The sequence below is a fragment of the Callorhinus ursinus genome, unplaced genomic scaffold (assembly GCF_003265705.2).
Source record: "Callorhinus ursinus isolate GAN/ISIS: 27379988/994484 unplaced genomic scaffold, GSC_fseal_2.0 scaffold82, whole genome shotgun sequence".
NCBI lineage: Eukaryota > Metazoa > Chordata > Mammalia > Carnivora > Otariidae > Callorhinus > Callorhinus ursinus.
In genome coordinates this window covers 2,970,996-2,992,626 of record NW_027397144.1, presented here as the reverse complement: position 1 = coordinate 2,992,626, position 21,631 = coordinate 2,970,996, and the positions used below count along the sequence as shown (strand labels likewise).

Sequence of the window (21,631 nt, the reverse complement as noted above, 5' to 3'; positions counted from 1 at the left end):
CTACAGATGAGGAAAGGGAGTTTTCTCTCCATTTTCTTAGGAGGGCCTTCCCAAGACATAAACCATTTGGTTAGAGAATCTGGAATCCAAACCAGAAGTGAGCAAACTATGGCTACCACCTGGTTTTGCATGGCCTGTGAATTTGCATGATTTTTTATGCTTTTAAATGATTGGGGAGGAAATTACAAGAAGAAAATTTTGTGGCCCGAATAAAATGTCAGGACATGTGATACTATATGAAATTCAAATCTCGGTATCTACAAATAAAGTTTTTATTAGCACATAGCCACGCTCGGTTGTTTAAATATTATCTATGGCTGCTGTCACACTGCAGTGGCAGAATTGAGTAGTTGCAGCAGAGGCTGTCTGCCCTCAAAGCCAAAAATGTTGGCCGTGGCCCTTTACAGAAGTTTGTCGGCCCCTGACCTAAAGTAATTGATTCAAACATTCTCCAAAAACAGCTGTTGGCTTTGAAGTTAGGTGCAGCCACTGGTTTGCTTTTCTTGGCAGTTTCATTGCCAAGGAATAGATTTGCTGAGCGATTCCCTTGTTTCGTGTGCCCTGTTCTGTAAAGGAAGGGATCTCATGCTGTTTATATTTGTGACTTATTTCTCTCTAGAGAGCACCCTGCAGAGCTCTGCTTGCCCTAGTCATCCACAAATGGAAAGAAAAGGGCTCCCTGGTCGACGAATAATTGTGGGACACTTGGTATCCTGTATTGCCCTTCCTAGAGATTGACAATGACAGTGCTGAGAAGGCCTCCAATAGAGAAGTGGGTTTAACTGTTTCATTAATCTAACCTTCACCTTTTCAAGTTTGGCCTTTCAGCCTTCGCTGTCACCTCCTTCCCCTGCCGCTGAGTGGAAGGAATGGGGCCCGTGGGCTTTGCACCTCAAGGAGAAAGCACCCTGCAAGTGTGGAGCTTTTAAAGCCCTTTCCTGGGGCGCCTGTGTATCTCAGTTGTTAAGCGCCTGCCTTTGGCTCAGGTCATGATCCCAGGGTCCTGGGATCGAGCCCCACGTCGGGCTCTCTGCTCAGCAGGAAGCCTGCTTCTCCCTCTCCCCCTGCCTGTGTTCCCTCTCTTGCTGTGTCTGTCTCTGTCAAATAAATAAATAAAATCTTAAAAAAAAAAAAAAAAAAGCCCTTTCCTTGTGGGAGGTACCATAGGAGCAAGCTCTGCTAGGGCCCAGAAAGCCCAGGCCAGGGTTTCTCAGAGAGTTCTCCCAGGGCCAATGGGCTCAGAATCATCCTGAAGGAAGTTAGCTCAAACGGCAGACTCTGGGGCCATCCCAGACTCCCTGGGCAGTGGTGCCCAGGAACCTGCATTTAACTAGCTCCGCAGATGATGCTGATGAACACCAGAGTTGGATTCCCCCTGGGCACCTCCTTCTAAGAGCCCGAGGAATGTGTGTGTCTCTCCTCCCCCCACCCTTCTCCATCTCCACCTGGCACGGGTATTTGTTCAGTGACAAGATAATAGAGGCTTCCACATCTCCGTGCTTACTGGGTGCTGGGCTTGTCTTGTCGGATCCTTATGACAGCCCTATGAATTGGTGTCCTCATCATCCCCAGTACAGATGGGGAAACTAAGGCCCAGAGGAAGGTCAGTAACGTGTCTGTGAATGAAGAGACAGGTCAGGGTTCATGTTGAGGTGGGCCTGACACCAGGCAGATGGACACCAGTCAGCTGCGGTGACCCCAGCTCCTACGCTGGGCCAGAGTGTGGACCCAGTGGTGTGAGGAGCCCCTGGAAGACAGCCCCTCTGATGCTGGCAGGAGGGAGTTTGGGAGGGCAGGGGCTGGGGGAAAGCGACTTTTTCTTGTGTGTGGCAGGTGTTTAATCTCTGTGGGTAGGGCTCAGGTCTCCTGGTCTGAAAAACAGGGAAGATGCTATCCACTGAGTATGAGAAATAAACGAGCCCCGTGCCTGGCTCCCTGAGTAGGGCTGGGGGCTAAGAGCATACATCCGGAGGTCAGAGAGACCTGGGTTCAGATCTTCTTCTTACCAGTTGCTGGGCACCCTTCACGTGGTTTTGCTCATCTGTGAGATGGCCATGGTGGCTCCTCCTTCATGGGGCTGCTAGGCAGAAGTGAGCACAGCAGAGGCTCCTGGGGCTTCTGGTCAACCAGCAGCAGTTGCTTCTCCCACCCCTCTTCCCCTTGCAAATCCCACTCTTGGTCACCAGTGGCTGGAGGGCCGCCTGCTGGTGCACGATGGCACACGGGTGCTCCAGGATTAGTGCAGAAGAGCCTCTGGTTCAGTGGCCTGGAGTGCCCACGCGTGTCACAGGCGACCGACCGCAGGCAGGCCTATCCAACTCAAATATTTCCCTGGGCCAGGCAGGGGCCCCCAAGGTATGGGGGCTGGAGCTCCGCCTCTTCACCACTCTAGTGTTTCTTCCCTCGTCCTCAGATGCTCAGGAGTTGGGGATGGCACCCATTAGTGTGGGCAGCGGGGAAACCATTTGCTCATCTTCTGATGAGGCGGGGCTGGGTGAGAGGGAGGGTGGCGCTTAGCACGGGGAGGGGGGCGGTGAGCTAGAAGGGACAGAGCTCAGCAAGAGGGACGGTACTAGCCCAGTACCTGGGAGAGGGAACATGACCCTTGAGCAGTTGGAAAAGCTGCCCCTGCCTGGTTGGGCCGGCCCCATTCTGAGGTCAGCAGTGACTGCTGAGCCTGCCCTGTGGCCAGGGCCTGCTCTCAGCCCAGGGCCCCTGGACTCAGAAGGGCACTCTTCCTGTGATGAGCTCCCATCTGGTGGTGTAACCCATTATGGTCCGTTCAGGCCTGAAAACCCCTGAGGCCACAAGCTGCTCTAAGGGCTTTTTGGACTCAAACACCTTTCCCTTTCTGGCACCCCACTGGGAATGATCCTCAGCCAAGACTCCCAGCCCAGATAGCAGGCGTAAGGAACGGGGACAGGCTGGCCTGGAGACAGCTTTCCCCAGACTTTACCTCCAGCAGTTAGCCAACTACTCAAGTGCTCAGAATGCCCAGGATTCAGCCTCAGCCTGCTGTGTGGCCTGGGGCAAGCTCCTCAACCTCTCTGAGCCTCAGCTCCTCATCTGGCAGAGCAAACTCAAACCCAGACACGGTTGTTGCAAAGTTTAAAATGAAATAATGTAGAGAAAGCACTCAGCACAGTGCCCAGCTTTCAGGAGCCCTCAGAGAAATGCACCATTTGACCCCCCCTCCCCGACCCCCCCCTTTGACGCAGGGGTCCCCCAGGCACCAGGGGCTGGGAAGGGAGAAGGCAGAAGTCCTGAGCAGGGGTGAATGGGAGTGGTGTAGACCAGCCTCAGTCCATAACCAGTTCCCCTGCAGTGATGGGTTGGTTGTATCTGGCCACCAGCCTCCGGATTTAATTAAGTTAGTGAGGAACCTAAACGTGTCTCTAGGGAGCCAGGAACTGTCCCTGGTTTCCTCTGCTTGTAGATTAATTCTTGTTTTTCCTTCTTTTTTTTTTTTTTTTCTGTTTCCCTCCTCCTCTTCTTCTTCCCAAGGAAGGAAAAAAAAAAAAAAGCCTTATTTATTATCATTTTCCCCACTGTTGGCATGGCAACACCAGCGTACGTTACTGAGCTACAGGCAGCCCCGCAACCATCCCAGCCACCACAGGCCCCGTCCCAGCCACCGCCGCCGCCCCCCGCGGCGCCCCAGCCCCCGCAGCCGCCCGCCACCGCTGCTACCCCCCAGCCCCAATATGTCACTGAGTTGCAGAGCCCGCAGCCCCAGGCACAGCCCCCAGGCGGCCAGAAGCAGTACGTGACGGAGCTCCCGGCCACCCCCACGCCCTCGCAGCCGGCCGGCGCTCCCACGCCGACCCCGGCATCCCAGCAGTACATCGTGGTCACTGTCTCCGGTAAGTGGACATGCACCCGCAGCTAGGGTGCCCCGTGAACAACTCGGAGAGGAGTTTGGGGAGCCCGGCATCCTGGATGGGGGGGGGCACAGTGACGTGATGCTGTGCCTGTCCCTGTCACCAGCACGGCAGCTTTCAAACTTGCTGGGGTTCCCCGGTGGGACTTGGGGGGGTGTTTCTGGGGAAGGAGTTGTCAGGCCAGGCAATGAGGCTTCTGTCCCCCTAAACTCCTTCCCACCAGGGCACCTCATAGGGCTGTTTCTGTCTCTGTCCCCAAGTCAACTGCCATTTGAGGAAAGGACTGGGTGGTGGACTTAAGGTTTGCAAACATCTCTTGGAGATGGAGGGTGAGCACCCCGCCGCTGCACTCCTGGCCTGGCCTCGTTTCTCACCAGTTCAGCCTGTTTCCTCATCCACAGAGGGCTGGTAACAGCTTCGTGAGCTCGGGGGATACATGCGAGGTGTTCACGGAGGCATTTCAGGGAGGTCAGCTGGGAGGCCTCCCCGGAGGTGCAACCTTTTCGGTTCTGGCAGGACCCAGGGGCTGAGGGAGGCCGTTGGTTGGGCAATTTCATGATCATGTGGCCAAGGACCCCTGTTCCTCACTGTGGTCTACCCTTATGGCCGTGGAGAAAGTGACCAAGGGGCTCAGGTCGTGGCACCCGTGCTTCCTGCCTAGACCATCTTCCCCCATGCCCCAGTTCCCTCCAGGATGGAGACGGGCTGAGCAGAGGGCCAGGACAGGTAGTCATTCCCCTGAGAAGGTGGAGCTCAGACCAGGACTGGGCATCATTCGTGGTTTCCAGTGTACTCAGTGGAGGAGGGAGGATGTGGTGAGTCCCTCCCTCCCCCCGCCCGATCTTTCCAGAGTGGAAAAGAAGGAAGGGATGGGAATCATAAAGGCATCTTGGGAGGCTGTGGAAGAGGCAGGTCAAGACTGGGTTTAGGAAGATAGGACAATATAGAGTGACACGTGGTAACTGACGTGGCCCCATGGGACCAGAACAGGTGTAGCCGGGGCCCTGAGCAGCATCCTTTAGGCTCCTGGCAGTGTGGAGGTCCCCAGAGAGGGCTCAGGGTGGTGACGCTTTACCACAGGGACTGGTCTGGAGGGATGTCACGTGAGAGCCACACTGAGAACACCAGCCATGGACGTAGCCAGGGTCCACAGGCCACAAATCTCCGGCGGGTTCCCAGCACTGCCCAGTTATCCTGCTGGGTTTTCTCACCAGCATGGCCCCCCCCCACAAAAAAAACCCCCCCCCCCCTCCACCCTCTTGTCTCATTCTGCGCTCCTTACCCCTGACTCCGCTGCCTACCTCACTGGGGACAGGTGCCTCCACCTATCAAGAAGGACCCCATCTCCCCCGAGCCAGTCTCCCAGCTCCCAGGGTTGTCTGCAGCCACCGGCGCTGCGAATCCCAGGCCATCCCCTCCAGGGCCTCATCGCTTGGTCCCTCTCTTACAAATCTTTCCCACCAGCCTGCAGAGATGAAACAGTTCCCGATTTAATCAAAAACCCCAGTTCCTGTACCCCTTCAGCTGCTGCCCACGTCTTCACTTCCTTTTAAGTCAGAATTCCTTGAAGGATTCACCCTCCCTTCCTTAACTGGTGCTCTCTCCTCTGTTGCCTCTGCCTTCCCCTCACCCAGCGCCCCGGTCGGAGTCACCCACAGCCCCCATCTTGTCCGTCTGCTGGTCACTCTTGGTACTCCTCTTCCTCCGGCCCTGGGAAGCACCTGACACACTGGTCCCCTTCCTCCCAGAACCGCCCCCTGCCCCGGTCTCTACCCACTTCCCTGCCTCCCTTCTCCGCCCCCTTTGCTGCTTCCTCCTCATCTCCCTTCATGGTGGCCTAGTCCACTATCTCAGCTTTCCCTGCCCCCTTGGTGCTAACAACATGCCCGCATCGTGGTCTTTGCCCTGAACCCCAGCCACCTGTGACCCATCCGCTCAGGATTGAATGGTCCTCTCAAGCCAGCATGGCCAAATGGAACCCTGGATTTTTCCCCTCATCCGGGCCACCCTCTTTTGAGACTTCTTCATCCTAATAAGTACCACCCCAGTCCTGGGTCAGCATGGATTCCTGTCCTCCCCATTCCTGAGCAAGACCTCTTGGCTCCATCTCCCAAGTGCTGCCAGAACCCACCGCCTCTCCCACCTCCACGGCCCCTACCCTGGTCCAGCCTCTGCCCTCGCTGGTCACAGTCCACCCCCGCAGCGACCAAGAGGGAGCCCATCACAACCCAGTTCGACCCAGAAGATTCTGAGGCAGGTGGCCCTGGGGACACTCTCTGAGAAGCCCTGACCTTGGCTTTCTCATCTGAGGAGAGCTGGCCCCCTGTGGCCCCTCCCACAAGGGAAGGGCTTTAAAAACTCCACACTTCCTGTATCCCCCCTGCTGACAATTTCCTGGCCTCCCAACTCTGGTCTGGAAGGCCTGCCAGCCTCCTGGCCCCACCTGCCCCCCCCCCGCCCCCTCCCACACCTGCTCCAGCCCTACTGGCCTTCCCGCAGCTCTAAAAACCCATAAGGCTCAGTCTGGCCTGCAGGTCTTTGCACTTGCAGTGCCCTCTGCCTGGAGCACTGCTGTCCCAGACCTCCTGGTGGCTTGTCCCTTGTGGTCCGGTGTCGGTTCAGTGCTACCTCCCTGATGCCCACACCTCCCCACCTCCGCTGCTCACTCCTGTGTCCTCACTTTGCTTTGTTTTTCTTCTTAACACTCATTATCACCTGAAGTGATGACGAGGGCAGTGATGTCCGTCCCCTTGTCCCTGAGGGCAGGGCTCTGTCCACTGAGTCTCTGTGGCATGAACACCCATGCGAAGGCTGGCCTGACCCATCGCAGCCCTCCCAGTCTGTCGGCCCCGGGCAGCTAGGAGCAGGTGGGGGGCCTCGCCTGCACCGCTAGAGGACTTTGGCCAGCCTACAGGGCATCCGATTGGCCCTCGACCTCCTGGGTGCTGGCTTTGGCTGCTTTGGGGGGTCCGGGGTCCTCAGGGCAAGGGTCTGGAAAAGGCCCATGGCTCCAGGCCCCAGAGCACCCCAACTCCTGGCACATTCCTCGCTCCCCCTCAGCCTCTCCAGCTCTTCCTGGTGCATGCCCAGGCAGTCCCTGGCTTAGAGGCCAAGGCCTTTGCCCCCCCGCCCCCCCGCCCCGATCCCCCATTGCACTGGGGGGGCCGCTCTGTGGGGGTGGGCTGCAGTGAATGGCCTGCCGGTGTGACTCCTCGGATTCCTTCTTTGGTCTCGTGGCACCTTGATGGTCTTCCACAGGGGTCCTGGCGACTTTCTTTTCCCTGCTGCTCCCTGTTCTTATGGCAGTGAGGCTGTCCGCCGGAGGGTGACTGGGTGAGGCTTACTCGATCTGTTCTGAGGAAGAGGAGGTTGGCTGCACCTTGTCACTCCACTTGCTGCCCCGTTGACCCCTCCCCCCACCCCCTTGCAGTGATTTCCCAGCACTTCTCCATGACCCTCTCCTGGGTTAGTGTCCCTTTTCATCTAAGGGTGGCCTTTGGGCCACTTGAGCCCGTCCCAGGCGTGGCGGGGGTAAGGGGAGATACCTGACACCAGTAAAGGCTGCGGCAAGGCGCCCGGGGCTCCTCCAGAGCCGGAGCAATCCGAGCTGACCAGGGAGCCAGGGAGACGCAGGGAGGAGCCGGGGGTGGGGGGTGGACCCAACTTGGAGCCTAGGCTAGAAGCCAGCTGAGAACGACACCACAGGCAGCTCGTCCAGCCCGGTCCTCGTGGGCTCTGCCCTGAGGTGTCTGTGGAGGTGATGGGAAGGCAGCTCAAGTTTCCCTGCTCAGGAACAGCCCTCTAGATCCGGAAGTCCCTGTCCTCACAGGCTGCCAGCCTCTCGCCCGAAACTCGAGGTGGAAGGAGGGCACTGTGGGTCCTGGCAGCCGCCCCCAGGAAGGTGAAACCAAGCCTGCCCGCAGCCGACAGGGCTGGGCTGAAGGAGCGTCTGCGGCCAGCCTTCCTTCCCTACTTCTCTCACACTTGGAGTCTTTGCGAGTCCCGCAAGACTTGTGTCCATGAGATAGATGGGGGGGGTGTTTGTCAGCATCTCCAAGCACAGATGGGGAGACCAAGGTCGGAAGAGACAAGGGACCCGGGACCCACAGGCCCCCCTCAGGAGCCCCAGCCTGAAGTCACCTCCAGGGACAAAGGATCAGGAGGGAGGGAGCCAGACTGCCCCGCCTGTCGTCCGTGAGGAGTAGGGTCCCAGCTTGTAATCAAGCCTCTCGGGCTTCTCTCAGTCCCCCCACCCCTCACAGCTCACGGCATTGGAGATGTGAGCGGGTCTCAGTGGGGAAGTGCAGGGCCCAGGGAGGAAGAGATGCTCATCAGATTGAGGGACAGGAAATCAGCTGCCACTTCCTGACTACAGACTTGAGACTGTGGGGCCCTCCCTGGTCTCATGCACATGCCCAGCATGGAGAAGGCAGACAGACAGATGCAGAGGCTTGCAGACTTCATACCCCAACCCCCAACACGTGCACACATACATACACACACACACACACACACACACACAGAGCAAGGGCAAGACACGGGCAGACAGGGACACACACAGGAAGCCTCTCATCCAGACAGTAGACTCTGGAATCTCACCTGCTTATCCTCATGGTACAGCCCGGCATGCCTGGCAGATGTGGGGATCCCAGCCTTGAGGGCCATCCCAGACTGTTTCCTGGGGCTTCCCCATCCCAGGCAGATCCCTGATCTCAGCAGGTCCCTAGGCCTCCCAAATGCTAAGCGTCCCGCTGACAGAAGGATCAGCCTTGGTGTTTTTATCCGAGCCTCTGGGCCTAGGAGGTAGCTGGGGCCAGCCCCCCACTCACTGCCCACCCTGAACTAGGCCAAACCTGCCCGAGGCCGCCTCAGTTGGGTGCCATTCCTTGGGCTGGGCCTGGCTCCCCGTGTCCCACGGACACCCAGGTGTGCTGGGGCCCCTCACGTGACTTGGGGCTTTCTCAGGTTTCTCCCCAGGGGCCCATCTCAGTGAGGGCTACCTCCCTCACTGCTCACAGAAGCCTAAGTGGGTGCAAGGGAAGATTCTAGCCAAACGTAGGAAATGGTGTCTCTTGGAATTGGCTGCAGAGGCAGCTGGCCAAGTAGGCCTGAGGTTGTTCCAATGCCTGTCCCACATGTGGCCAATGGGAGGCTTCCCCCAGCACCACCTCCCACATCTGGCCACCACTCCCCCTACACCCAATACATAACACATTCATGAGCTCTGCCCCGGACTTGGTCCCTGAGATTCTTGCATCTACCTGGGGCTGCCCTTCTGCCCTGGCCAAGCCCCTCTCCCTGTGTCCCCCCTGAGTAGCTGAGGCCCAGCTCCTCACTTTGGAGGCTGAGGATGCTCTGGTCCTTACGGTGTTCCCACAGACCCCTACCTTACTGTTCACCACTGCCCTTGGGGTGTCAGCCCAAGCATGACCTGAAGCTCTAGATTCCATGCACAATGTGAGGTTTATGTGGGCACAGATAATGGGCCAGCATCCTGGCTTGTCAGTTCCCAGCTGGGCAGGTCACTTTCCTCTCTCCCATTCTCTTGCCTTATCCGATAACGGGGGTAATAAAAGTTCCTTCTGTCTCCAGCTACGCAGGAAGACCCTAGCACAGCACCTGGGGCACTGGAAGCACTCTAGTCACTCCTATTACTCCTTGCCCACCACCCTCCTGTCCTGCCAGGGGACCCCCCAGGAGGTGGCAGTGGGGCCTTGGCTCCTGGTAGCACATTGGAGGAAGGGCAGACACATACGCTCCCCACAGCCCCAGCCTGGCCTCTGGAACTGCTGGGAGCAAGCCAGGCCACACGGAAGGGGCAGGATGAATGGTGTCCTGGCTGGGGTGGGGGGGCCTCCCATCCAGCATCCCTCAGGGACACTTGCCCTCTGTGCCTCTCCCCTTCTCAGCTCCCTTGTTAATCACTCAGTGAGATGTGCATGAAACTTGACCTGTGCCCGCCCGATAGCATCTCCGGGTACCAGCCTCCCTCCTGACTTCATAGCAAGGCCCCAGCCCAGAGAAGGCCCTGCTTGGGCTGTGCCTGCTCAGAGGAGAGTGTTTATTCCAAGAGGGCAGCCGGGGAGCTCTGCATCCACCGGGGGGATTAGCTCCCCAAGGTTGCGGGTATAAAGCCGCCCGCGCACCCTGCTGTTCCCAAAGAGGTGGGCAAGGAGTGAGGAGTGTGGGGCAGGTTCCCCTAGATAGACGGGGGCAGGACCGGGGTAGGGGCACCATGTTCCACGATTGCCTCTTCTCGGCTGCCTGTCAGCGTGAGTACCTGCCTGCCCCCCTCCCAGCCCTCTCCTCCCTCGTCCCATTGAGGACAGGGAAGCTGGGACAGTGGAGAGGGAGGGGGTGCTTGGCCACAGGCTGGCAAGGCCTTCTAGGGTCACTCTTCTGACCATCTTCTATTCCTGGGAAGCCAGGAGTCATCTTGAGGAAGGTGGCCCCAGCACCTTGGTCCTTCTACGGCTGCTGAGACCCCAGGGTAGGAGGCCAGTTCCACAAATCCTATCTGTTGGGAAAAGGGATCCAGCCCTCCGGGCCTCTGCTGCATCTGCTCCTCAGTCACCCCTTCTGGTCTGGCTTTGGGACGTGGAGAGGTGGGGTGGGGTGGGGCTGCTTCTGCATGTCAAGGATCGTAGGGCCTTATGGCTCACCCCAGTGGGCAGTATCAGGGCTGGCCAGGAGGCAGGCAGGATTGTTGGAGAGGCCCGGCCCTGTCAGGGATCCGCTTCAGGCTCCATCGTCCATTCTCAGTGGGCTCAGGCTCAGGCTCAGGGTGGGGGTGGGGACAGCAGGCGGAGCTGACCCAGTGACCCCTCCTCCAGAAGGCGCTATGCGGGCCAGCGAGACTGTATCGGAGGCCAGCCCGGGCTCCACAGCCAGCCAGACCGGAGTCCCCACTCAGGTGGTTCAGCAGGTGCAGGGCACCCAGCAGGTAGGACACACTCCTCCCCCGGGGGCGGGTTGGGAGGGTACTTGAGAGGGGCAGCAGTGACTATGGCCACAGGAACTTGGCCTCCCGTCCTGCCCCACTGCCAGAGCTGTCTACTCCCATGTTCTTACCAAGCTGTTCACTTCAGCCACCCCTCCACCCACCTGGGCCAGGCCTCCCCGGGGAAGCTGGCGTGGCTCAGGTCCTTACTCTTTGCCCCTACAGCGTCTGCTGGTCCAGACGAGCGTGCAGGCCAAGCCGGGCCACGTGTCACCCCTCCAGCTCACCAACATCCCAGTGCCCCAGCAGGTAAGGCTGCCACACCCGGCCCAGCCCTCACAGCCTCCCCCAGGGTGCACAGCCAACTCCCTGTGGCCTGCTCAGATCTGCCCTCACCAGCATCAAGGACATAGGCTCCGTCTGGGGTCCTCCCCACCTGCTGCCTCCAGTGAGTGAGACCATGGCAGTCAGGGCCCATAGGGGAAGGACCACCTGCCTGAGTTCTCTTAATAGACACAACTGAGGAGTTGCAGTAAGGAAGGTGACTTTCAGGTCCAGCCCCATTGTCTCAAAGCAGAGAACCCAATGCCAGTTAGGAGCCAGGAGCCCGTAGCCAGCACAGGGACTGTGAGTGGGTGGCAGTGGTCTGTTCCCCAGAAGGCTGTGGGCAGGGTGGTAGGGCTCAGCAACAGAACAGGGCAAAGTCCTGTCAGGCTCCAAGGTTGGGCGCATAATTCCACGTGGCCTGTGGAGCCAGGCTCCCTGGACACAGACCCTCGCTCTGCCACTTGCTGGTTCCAGGACCTCGGGCGAGGACTTTGGCCATCCTGAGCCTCTCTGTCACCCTCTGTGAAGTGGGGGGTGTCGGGGCTGTGCTGGGACTGTTGGGGCAGTTCCGGGAGCTAACAGGTGTGTCCACTAGGACATCGCCTGGTATGGTGCCAGGTGCTCGGGAAAGCCGGGCGGGCTGTTGTGAGTCAACTGTGGTCCTTTTCCCTCCCGGCTCTAGGCTCTCCCCACGCAGCGTCTGGTGGTGCAGAGCACAGCCCCAGGCAGCAAGGGTGGCCAGGTTTCCCTGACGGTGCATGGCACCCCACAGGTGCACTCGCCCCCTGAGGTAGGTCATGGCCCCATCAGCTGCCCTCCCTGTACCTCTCTCCCCAGGTTGGCCATGTACCCCCAGAGTATACTTGGAGGGGTCCCTGCCCCCCAAACCCACTTGCTCCTCCAGAGTCCATGTTGAGCCCAGGTTGGGTGGCTTGGCTGCCTGATTCATGGCCCCGCTGGCTCCAGGAGGAGGAGGTAGCTTCCCCCCAGGTTGAGATGGGCCTCACAGCTCCACTTCAGGACTCTGTATCCCAGGAAGGAAAGGAGGCCCCCCAGCCCCGCTCAGGGCTGGTAGAGGCTCTTCCTCAGACTACAAGGGGGGGTTCTGGCCCCCCCCCCCGACACCAACGAGGGTGTTGGAGGCAAGCGGGCCATGGGTGGCTGGGAGCATGGGTGGCAGCATCAGGAGCTTTCGGTCAGACCCCCAGCTCAGCCATTTTTCCTGGGGGTCTCTGGTCAGGCCCCTGGAGCCTTCTGAGCCCGGTGTTTTCTATGTGTAAAACAGCTAATGATACGAAGTGCCACAGCATGGCCCAGAGCCAACAGGGACCTGTAGCCAGTCTGGGGTCAGTGCCTGGCGCTACCACTCAGCTGTGTGGCCTTGGGACGTCCTTTCCCATCTGTGCTTTAGCAACCTCATCTGTTAAGTCGCGATTCCCTCACCTACCCCTCCTCATCTCAGGGCTGCAGGCTCTCTGATTGTGGAGGCAACGGGTGACCTCTGAGCTGAGGCCATCGTCGCTGGGGAGGATGGGTCCCCCTACCAGTACCTCTGGGCCGGATCCCCACCTTTGCCTGGGTGCGATCGGGGCAGGGACTAGGCATTCGAATTCATGGGATTTGGCCAGTTACCAGCCTAGGAGGTTAAGACCTCTGCGGCCTGCCACCCTCCCCAAACAGCTCTTGGGAGAGCCCTCGTGAAAAGGGTTTTGTCAGGGCCCGGGTGCCCAGACGACGCCCCCGTGTCTCCTTCCCTTGCAGCGGTCGCCGGTGCAGGCCAACAGCTCCTCCAGCAAGACGGCTGGGGCCCCCACGGGCACAGTGCCTCAGCAGCTGCAGGTCCATGGCGTTCAGCAGAGTGTCCCCGTCACCCAAGAGGTGCCAGGCCGAGGCGGGCAGTGGCTGGGGCAAGGGGTCCTGGCCAGGCAGCCTCTGCAGCGTCCTTGACTGTCTATGGGAGCCAAGCAGATGGGGGTACAGCCTCAGCAGGCCCCCCGGGCCTTTGGCAAGCGCCTCTACCTCACTCCAGACTCAGCATCCTTGTCTAAATAATGGACATAGGCTTCTGCCCTGGGAGCCTGGGGGCAGGGTGGTCGGGGCTACTGCGGGATGAAATCTGGTCCTCACAGGTGGCACCTAACACCGGGCGCTGGACAGGCGCTGAAAACTCTGAGAAACAACCTGGCCTCTTTGGGCCCAATTGCCTGGAGGAAGCCCCACAGCCAAGTCCTGGCTTACCCCTAAGGAGCTCAGGGGGAGGCCCAAGCTCCAAATCCATGGCCAGCCTTTGGGAGGGGCAGAGGCTCTTCCTCAGACTACAGGGTGGATTCTGGGGACCCGCAGAGGCTATTGCTCTGAGCTGCCAGTCATGGCAGCTGGAGCAGGTTAAGTGGCAAGGGGTGTCTGCATCTGGTTGTTATCACTCAAGTTGCGGGGTTCCAAACTCCTTGGAAAACCAGATGAAAGCCATAGACTCTTCCCCTAAAGGAAAGCAGAAACGTCACTCTGAAGGAGTCACAGATGTTCCTGCTGCGTACCACAGACCCTCTGACCGTCCAGGCCTGGGTTTGAGTTCTAATCCACCAGCCCCCCACCCCACCCCAGCCTCTGTCCTTGACTGTGTGCCCTGAGGGTGATATCAGGATCTCTGCAACACCATGGATGTGGGGGTGTGGGATAACCCATGTAGAGAGTACGGGGGGGACAGCAAGAACTCCCTCACTCAGACCCAAGTTCAGCTTCAGTTCTGACACTTCCTGTTGGCCTCACTTTGATGAGCCTCTGTTCACATGAGTAACGGGGTGCCCAGAGTCAACATAGCGATGAATCCCCTAAAAGGCAGTCGGTGAAGGGCGGGCAGGGAAAAGCTGCAGGATGGTGGCCTCTTTCTCACCAGCCTGCCCTGACGCTTACATGGGTTCGTGTGGGCATGGGGTGGGGACTCGGGGATGGGTGGGCCACCAGGGGCACCACGGTCACCACAGTCTGACCTGCCTTTTCCCTCCCCAGAGGTCCGTGGTCCAAGCCACTCCACAGGCACCCAAAGCCGGCCCCGTGCAGCAGCTCACAGTGCAGGGGCTCCCGCCAGTTCACGTGGCTCAAGAGGTGCGTGTCTCCTCCATCTGCCTCTGGGCAAACTGGGACTGGGCCCGGGCTGGGCTGGGGAGGGGTGCAGGCCCTTCAGGCCGCGGGGAGGGAATGGAGCTGGGGATCCTCAAGGGCCCCAGCCCCGCTCCAGGCTCCACCTGGGGCTGTGGGCTGCAGACTCGGTCTTGGAGCCTTCCCATTTTCCCCACCCCCCGGGCACCTGGCAATTCAAGGGCCCAGGTTTTGCTAAGAGAGGGATCTGGATTCTCCCCTCCCAGAGACACCGGGTGGGAGACCTGTCGGGTTGCTGGTGCGCTCAGCGACCCGGTGGGCTGGGCGGCGGAGGCCTGGCGCCCCGCCCGCGGCCGCCCCCGGTGACCCCCCAGTGTCTCTGTTTGTCCTCCAGAGCTCAGGCAGTCAGTTTCCCGCTAGGAAGGCAGAGCAGCAGGAGCCCCGGCCCACGCCGCCGCCGGAGCCGCCGCCCCGGCCACGCACGCCCGGGCCCCGGCCGAGCGCGCTGGCCCCGGAGCCGCCGCCGCTCCCGCCCGCGTGCAGCGGCGAGGTCCCGCAGCTAGGCAGCCCAGAGCCGCCGCCGCCCCATTACGAGCCGGGCGCCGAGCAGTGGGTGGAGCTGGTGGGCGTGCTGCCCCCGCACCTGCTCCTGCCGCAGCAGAAAGTGGTCTTCGAGCCACTGCCCGGGCTCCCGGCCCGAGCCAGCCCCGACCAGAGGGTCAGGATCCAGAGAGTCCCCCAGGTGCTAGTGTTCGGCACGGCCGCCACGGCCCTCAAAGTAGGTGGCGGACGTACGGGCGGGGGGCATCGGGCGGGCGGGGGCGGGATCCGCCGGCCCCGGCCCGCGCCCGGCCCCGGGCTGCCCGTCAGGCCCTGCAAGCCCTGAAGCCCCCTCAACCCCACCTTGGCCGGCCCAGTCTGGGGACCCGCCTCTGACCCCACCCCCACCCCCAAGGCGGGTTCCAGATCCCAGGCACCGCTCCCACGGACGGGTGGGGGGATGGGGTGGGAAATTCAGGTCCCGCCCCTGAGGCCCTGTCAGTCATTCCAGGTTCCGTCCCCCAAACCGGGGCCCCACCCCTGACCTCTGACTCCGCCCCTAACATCCTGTACTTAGTTTCCAGGCCCCGCCCCTGCAGACAGGGAGCCTTCCCTTGATGCAGGCTCCACCCCTGAGGCCCTGTTTGTACGTAGTTTCAGGCTCCGGCTTTAACTTTAGCTTTAGCGACAGCCTTGTCCCAGTGCTTGGCTCTACTCCTGGGGTCCAACATTCACACCCACAGTAGGACTCTGGGTCCCTCAGCCCTCCTCACCTCAGGCCCCACTCTTGCTGTCCCCAGCCTAAGCACAGAGTCCCGGCTTCTCCTGACACAGCTTCGCCTGATCCCCAGCCCTGGCCGAGACTGCAGTCCCTGGGTCTCTGACCCCTGGCCCTGTCCAGGATGTGTCCAGAAAGCCCAGAAATGCAACCTTCCAGCCGGGGAGCCAGGTGTCCTTGCGAGCTTGGACAGCCACCAGCCCTTTAGAGACAGAGGCAGAGGAGTGGGCCCACCCCTGACCTTCTGTGTGCCCTTCCTCCCACACCAGGTGCAGCAGCTTCAGCAGGTGCCTGTCCCACACGTGTACTCCAGCCAAGTGCAGTATGTGGAGGGTGGTGACGCCAGCTACACGGCCAGTGCCATGTGAGTGGGCAGAGGGCTGGGGGAGGGGACAGGAGGTGAGACCTAGGTCTGCCCAGGACCCTGCTAGGACTTGAGGCCTGAGTCCGAGCCCCAAGCAGACCAGCCAGACTTCAGGGCCTCGGGTGACAGGTGGTGGGTGCTTCCCAAGGATAGCCAGCAGCCATCTGGCAGGGGCAAAGCAGAGGGGACCCTCACAGCTTGGGAAAGGCATCCCAGTATCAATTAGGGCTTTGGAGTCAGATGGGCCTGGTTTTTAGAAAAGGAAAAAGAAAATTTAATTTTTACAAGACAGAATTTTTTAAGTAAGAGGGAATGTTAACAGTGAAAAGGAAGTCTTCACTGCTGACCCCAACTCTGCTCCAAAGGGGGTGCTGTGACCTGTTTCTTTGTTTCCTCCCAGAGATACTCTGAGAATAGAAACTACCCCCTTTTTTGTGCAGAAACAGGCCGAGTGTTCTGTCCCTTATTTCTTCCCCCAGCTGTGTATCTTGACGCTCTTGCGAGTTTCTCTGAACGGTCTCCCAGTCACCCTGTTTAACAGCTGCGTGGTGCCCCACTGTGCAGATGGAGCATGAACGACGTAGCCAGTGCCCACCCGGCTGACACTGGGGTGACCCCTGCTCCCTGCCGCTGCACACACACACTGTGGCATGACCGTGTGCCACACCGGGCAGATGCCATGCCCCAGGCCTGCCCTTGAGCCAGCTCTGGTTCCCTCTTGTCCAGGACCCTCCGCACACCATCTTCCGCCTCCCATTGTCTGTAGTAATAGTTCCAGGATTAAGTGATTGTTGTTTTAATTTTTGGAAGTTTTCATTGGTTTTCTTTACATTTGTCTGTTGTTGGTTTTTTTTTCTTACATCCCCACCCCTGTCCCATGCGGGCATGATGCTGGGGATTCGCTCCTAGAGCATCTCGGTCCCTGAGTCATGATGCTGTGGCAGATCCCAGGGGGCATGACCCTGGCACCTGAGTCATGGTCCATGGCATCCAGCTACCCCATAGTTCTGTTGATTTATTTCCGGTGCTGCCAGTCTCTTAGCCTTGCAGTTGGCCAGAGTGGGTAGGGAGCACAGAGGGCATTCCGGAAAAGAGTGCGGCCCCCTAGGGCCTCCAGAGGTGTTAGAAGCAGAGCTGAGGCACAAGCCCTGGCCTTGTGGTGCCATGCTGGCTCCTTCTGCCTCCCCTGGTAGCATCTGTCCTTTGCTTCTGTTTGAATTCTTCCCTCCGTGATTAGTATGTGTGATCGCACGTAGCCCATCATTGCCGTCAGATTCTTCTGCCGTGCGAAGTTGTTAGCGGCATTGTGTCTTCTGTCTCTCTCTTGTGGTGGATTTTTACTGGGTTCTCAGCCCTTCGGCAGTCTGAGTGCCCACCCTGGCCAAAGCCACAGGCCCTGCTCCTCTGTCCGTGGCTGTGTCCAGGCCGTGTCCAGAGACGCACACATTCAGTCAGTCATTCAGCAAATAGTTACCGAAGCCACATTTTTGGAGCGCGCTTTGCATGTGGGGCGCTGGGCTGGGCTGGGCCATCTGTGGTCCCTGCCTGGTGCCGCTCAGTGCCACTTATGGTCACGTGGACCAGGGTGCTTTGATCAAGAGCTGCATCTTGGTGTCCATGAGGCAGGGGGCTCACCTAGGTGACCACGCCTCCCGCCATCCCCCCCTACCCCCACCCCCCATCCCTCTCTTTGCTGCCTCCCTCCCCTGCTTCCTTCAGGAGACTTCCGACAGTGCCTTCTGAGGCAGGCCTTGCTTCCTTTTTGGATTTCTAACATTTGATGTTATTTTTAGTCACTAATATGTAAAGAGGGCTCTGAAATCAAAACTGTGCCCCACGCTGTCTTGTGAGACACCTGCCACCCTCCATGGGGCCTCCACCACCACGGATGCAGACGGAGATATGAAATAGGGCCTCATCGCCCCCTCTTCCGGAAATCCCTGCTTTGGTCTGGATCCTTACTTTTCCCTACCTCTTCCGTTCACCTGACAGAATGTTCTGGAGCTTCTTCTTTGGCAGGACCTTCCTCTTTCTCTGTCACCCGTCCATAGGATCCTGTCACCTTTCACTTAACATTCCTCTAAAGATGGACCCATTTTCCCTCTCTTGCGACGACTTCAGCCTCACGCCTGCATCCTCTGACTCAGGTCCCGGGATGGCCTGAGGAGAAGGCTTCAGGGCACGCTATGTCACTGCCTCAAAGGGACATGCCTCTGCACTCCAAAAGTCATCGCTGAGTGGCTCCCCAGGGTGGCCACCGGATGTAGAAATAGAAGCCCCCTCCCATTCTCCAGCACCCCCTTCCTGCCTCATTTACCACCTGGGCATGGCCCGCCTTCTGCAGTGCCCTTGATTGACCTTCGTGCTTGCTTCTCCTCTGGCGTCCCCACCAGCACATTAACCCCCAGGCAGGGCCTCCTCTGTCTTACCCACCGTTGGGTCTGCAGTGCCTAGAACAGTGTCCAGCATACAGTAGGTACTCAGTCTTTTTTTCTTGGATTGACTGAAGTGTGTGGCCTGTTCCAAGTGACCTAGCCGTTCTGTCTTGGCTTCACATCTGCGATGTGGACTCCCATGCCAGGGGCCACTTGGACGGTTAAATGAGAAATTGTGCCCCACCAGGCACTGGGGAGGGGGTGCCTGGTCCGGCATAGGCGGCTGACTGTTGGCTGCGCCGGGGGCTGCTGCTCCCCGCTCCCCGCCCTGCAGGAGCCCCCTCCGTCGGACCCTCGGACCCCTTGGCTCTCTGACTCCTCCCTCTGCTTCTGTCTCAGCCGCTCCAGTACCTACCCCTACCCGGAGACGCCGCTGTACACCCAGACAGCGGGCGCCAGCTACTATGAGGCCGCAGGCACCACCGCCCAGGTCAGCACGCCCGCCACCTCCCAGGCGGTGGTCAGCAGCGGCTCCGTGCCCATGTACGTGTCCGGCGGCCAGGTGGTCGGCAGCTCCACCAGCAGCGGGGCTGGGGCCAGCAACGGCGGCGGCGGCGGCGGCGGTGGCAGCGGCGGCGGCGGGGGAGGCGGCGGCGGGGGAGGCGGCGGCGGGGGGGGCGGCGGCGGCGGCGGCGGAGCGGGCACCTATGTGATCCAGGGCGGCTACATGCTGGGCAGTGCCAGCCAGTCCTACTCCCACACCACCCGTGCCTCGCCAGCCACCGTAAGTACCAACTCGGGCCCCAGCAGAGGCCCGCAGTGGGAGGAGGGGGGCTGGGGGGGGGGATCAGTCGCCACCATCAGCCACCGCAACCGTTGCATCAGAGTCCTCAGATGCAGATATTCTGGGATCAAATCCTTGCTGGGTAGCCTCGGACAAGTTACTCACCTCTCTGGGCCTCAGCTAACATGTATGAAGCTGTTAGAGCAGTGCCCCAAGAGGCTTGTCTCCTGTGACTGTATAAAACTGAGGATGGTGGGTATGGAGCAAGGGGTGGGAGAGGCAGGCACCAGCATGGAGGGAGCTGCCCTGAGCAAGGTTCTCTGTGCATCTGGAAGGCAGCGAGATGACCTCTCTCTGCCCAGACGTGGGCTGTATGCAGTTGCTTGGGGAGGGCCCCTCACTGGCTCGTGACTGTGGATGGGTCAGGGCCTGGTGGTCCCGTGGTGGTCCTTGTCCTCTTGGAGCTTGGGGTCTGGGGTGATTTGAACTACCGCCCTTTGACCATCCTGGACCACATAATCAAGACAGAAGCTTTCTCAGAAAGCAAGCAGACCCTCCTCCCTTATACACCCATGCAGCCCGGCTTCTAGTCTATTTTTTTAAATGCTGGCTGTGACCCACCTAACTGGTTTCATGACCCTGTAACGCGTCCTTACCCGAAGTTTGCAAACATGCTTCTCTAGAACAGTGCTGTGCTGTAGAACATTTTCCAGTGATGGAAATATTCTGTCTGTGCTGTTCAGTATAGAGGCCTCTGGCCACGTGTGGCTAGTGAGCACCTAAAATGTGGCTGGAGTCACCAAGGAACTGAGTTGCGTTTGTTTTTCTGTAAACTATTTTGATATAATCATAGACTCATAGGAAGTTGCAAAAATAGTACAGGGAGATCCTGTGCCCCCCGCCAACCCGGTTACCCCACTGCAATACAGTATTGAACCAGGAAACTGGGCTTGCTACAGTGTGGCTGTCTACTTATATCTTTTTATCATGGGTACGCATTTGGGAAACCACCACTACGGTCAAGGTGCAGAACCGTTCCATTGCCTCAAAGATCGCCCTCCTGCTCCCCCTTCATTGTAACCCCCGCCCTGCTCCCTCTCGGCATCCCTAACCCCCAGCAACCATGAATCCGTTCCCCATTTCTATAATGCTGTCATTCTGAGAATGTTCTATGAATCATCCTCCACATGACCTTTTGACACTGGCTTCTTCCACTCAGTATAAATTAAATAGCTGTATGTGGTTGGTGGCAGCTACATTGGACAGTGCAGTTCTAGAGAATTCCATGAGGTTCAGTCCCATTCCCCACCCCCACCCCCGTGGTGTCAGGATCACAGTTGGAAATAGGTACAGAGAGCCCTTCGCAGGGAGTCCCCAAGGAAGTGCAGTGATTCCTGGTGCTGTCTGTCCCCGGTGTGGCTGCAGGTTCAGTGGCTCCTGGACAACTATGAAACAGCAGAGGGGGTGAGCCTGCCGCGGAGCACGCTCTACTGCCACTACCTGCTGCACTGCCAGGAGCAGAAGCTGGAGCCTGTCAACGCCGCCTCCTTCGGCAAGCTCATCCGCTCTGTCTTCATGGGCCTGCGCACCCGGCGGCTTGGCACCAGGTGGGCCACCCACCTCCCTGAAGCCACAAGGCCCGCCCCCACCCCAAGTTCTCCAGGGCCGGGGCTACCCTCATGCCCTCGCTCAGTTTGCTCTAGCCCCACTGGCCCCTGCCTCTGGCAGCCACACACACCCACCCCAGGGCCTTTGCACCAGCTCTGCCTTCTCCTTCCTGCACTTTTCCCCGGTTCCTTACTCCAATGTCCCCGGCCCCCTTAACTGAACCTGAAGCCTTCCCACCTGCCACCTCCCTGACACTCGCCACCACCCCCTTCCCTGCTTGCTTTCCCTCCTTACCGCGGAGCACCATCCCACATGGCTTTTGTGTCGCTTCTCGTTGCTGATCTGGCTTCCAGTGCCGAGATGCACGTACCTTGAGAGTGCGGGAGCTGCACACGGTTGGTGCTTTAATCAGCGCCTTCAAGTCTGAATTCATGTGGGAAGGAACAAGGGGCCATCCCCTGAACCCACCCTTCCCTTCTTCTTCTTTGCAACCCTCACACCTCCCTGGGGTGAGCCCTGCTCCTCTCTCTCGGGTCCAGTTCCCGGCTTAAGTGTCCCCTCATTCACTTACATGTGCATAACCCGTGGGCAAAGTACTGTGTCTCTCTGTGCCACAGTTTCTTCCTCTGTCCCCGGAGGGTGCCAGGAGCACCCTTCAGAGGACGGGGATAAGGAACACGGGCATTTGCACATGCTAAGTGCTCAGAACAGTGCCTGGCAAGTTGTTATAACTAGTAGTCAACAAGTACTTGCTGATTCCTGCCCCGTGTCAGGATCGGAGGTCGAGGAGTGGCCCAGAGGCTGGCCCTGTCTTCTCAGAACTCAGCTGGCATATGGGGACCTCTCTTGACACCCACAGCCCCTGCCCTTCCCCAGCACAGCACCCCTGGCTCCGTGGAACATGGGTCTTGCCCCAGGCTGTTTGGCCTCCAGGC

General features: G+C 59.4%; 1 protein-coding gene and 1 long non-coding RNA gene across 7 annotated transcripts in view; one reads left to right on the top strand and one right to left on the bottom strand.

The window, feature by feature from the left end:
* The window catches only part of RFX1 (regulatory factor X1), a 30,893-nt gene that overhangs the window by 3,870 nt on the left and 5,392 nt on the right, over positions 1-21,631 (top strand). Inside the window, exons 2-11 of one of the 5 annotated variants that reach the window (XM_073887702.1) lie at positions 3,509-3,863; positions 10,715-10,824; positions 11,047-11,130; positions 11,831-11,938; positions 12,910-13,026; positions 14,158-14,253; positions 14,642-15,025; positions 15,835-15,929; positions 18,704-19,088; positions 20,514-20,695. In XM_073887702.1, the coding sequence (XP_073743803.1) occupies positions 3,557-3,863; positions 10,715-10,824; positions 11,047-11,130; positions 11,831-11,938; positions 12,910-13,026; positions 14,158-14,253; positions 14,642-15,025; positions 15,835-15,929; positions 18,704-19,088; positions 20,514-20,695 (1,868 nt within the window). In that variant the 5' untranslated portion in view covers positions 3,509-3,556. Of the gene's footprint in view, positions 1-3,491; positions 3,864-10,714; positions 10,825-11,046; positions 11,131-11,830; positions 11,939-12,909; positions 13,027-14,157; positions 14,254-14,641; positions 15,026-15,834; positions 15,930-18,703; positions 19,089-20,513; positions 20,696-21,631 lie in introns of those variants that run through there. The other 4 variants (XM_025863228.2, XM_025863229.2, XM_025863231.2 and 1 more) reach the window with 4 other exon arrangements.
* LOC141371634 (uncharacterized) lies at positions 3,377-8,672 on the bottom strand. 2 transcript variants are annotated; one of them, XR_012376724.1, is made up of 4 exons: positions 8,481-8,671; positions 7,122-7,235; positions 5,183-5,346; positions 3,377-3,495 (listed from the first exon to the last, which is right to left on the bottom strand). It is a non-coding gene; the product is annotated as an uncharacterized lncRNA (long non-coding RNA). The 2 variants fall into 2 exon arrangements; XR_012376725.1 differs by having other exon boundaries at positions 3,390-3,492; positions 8,481-8,672.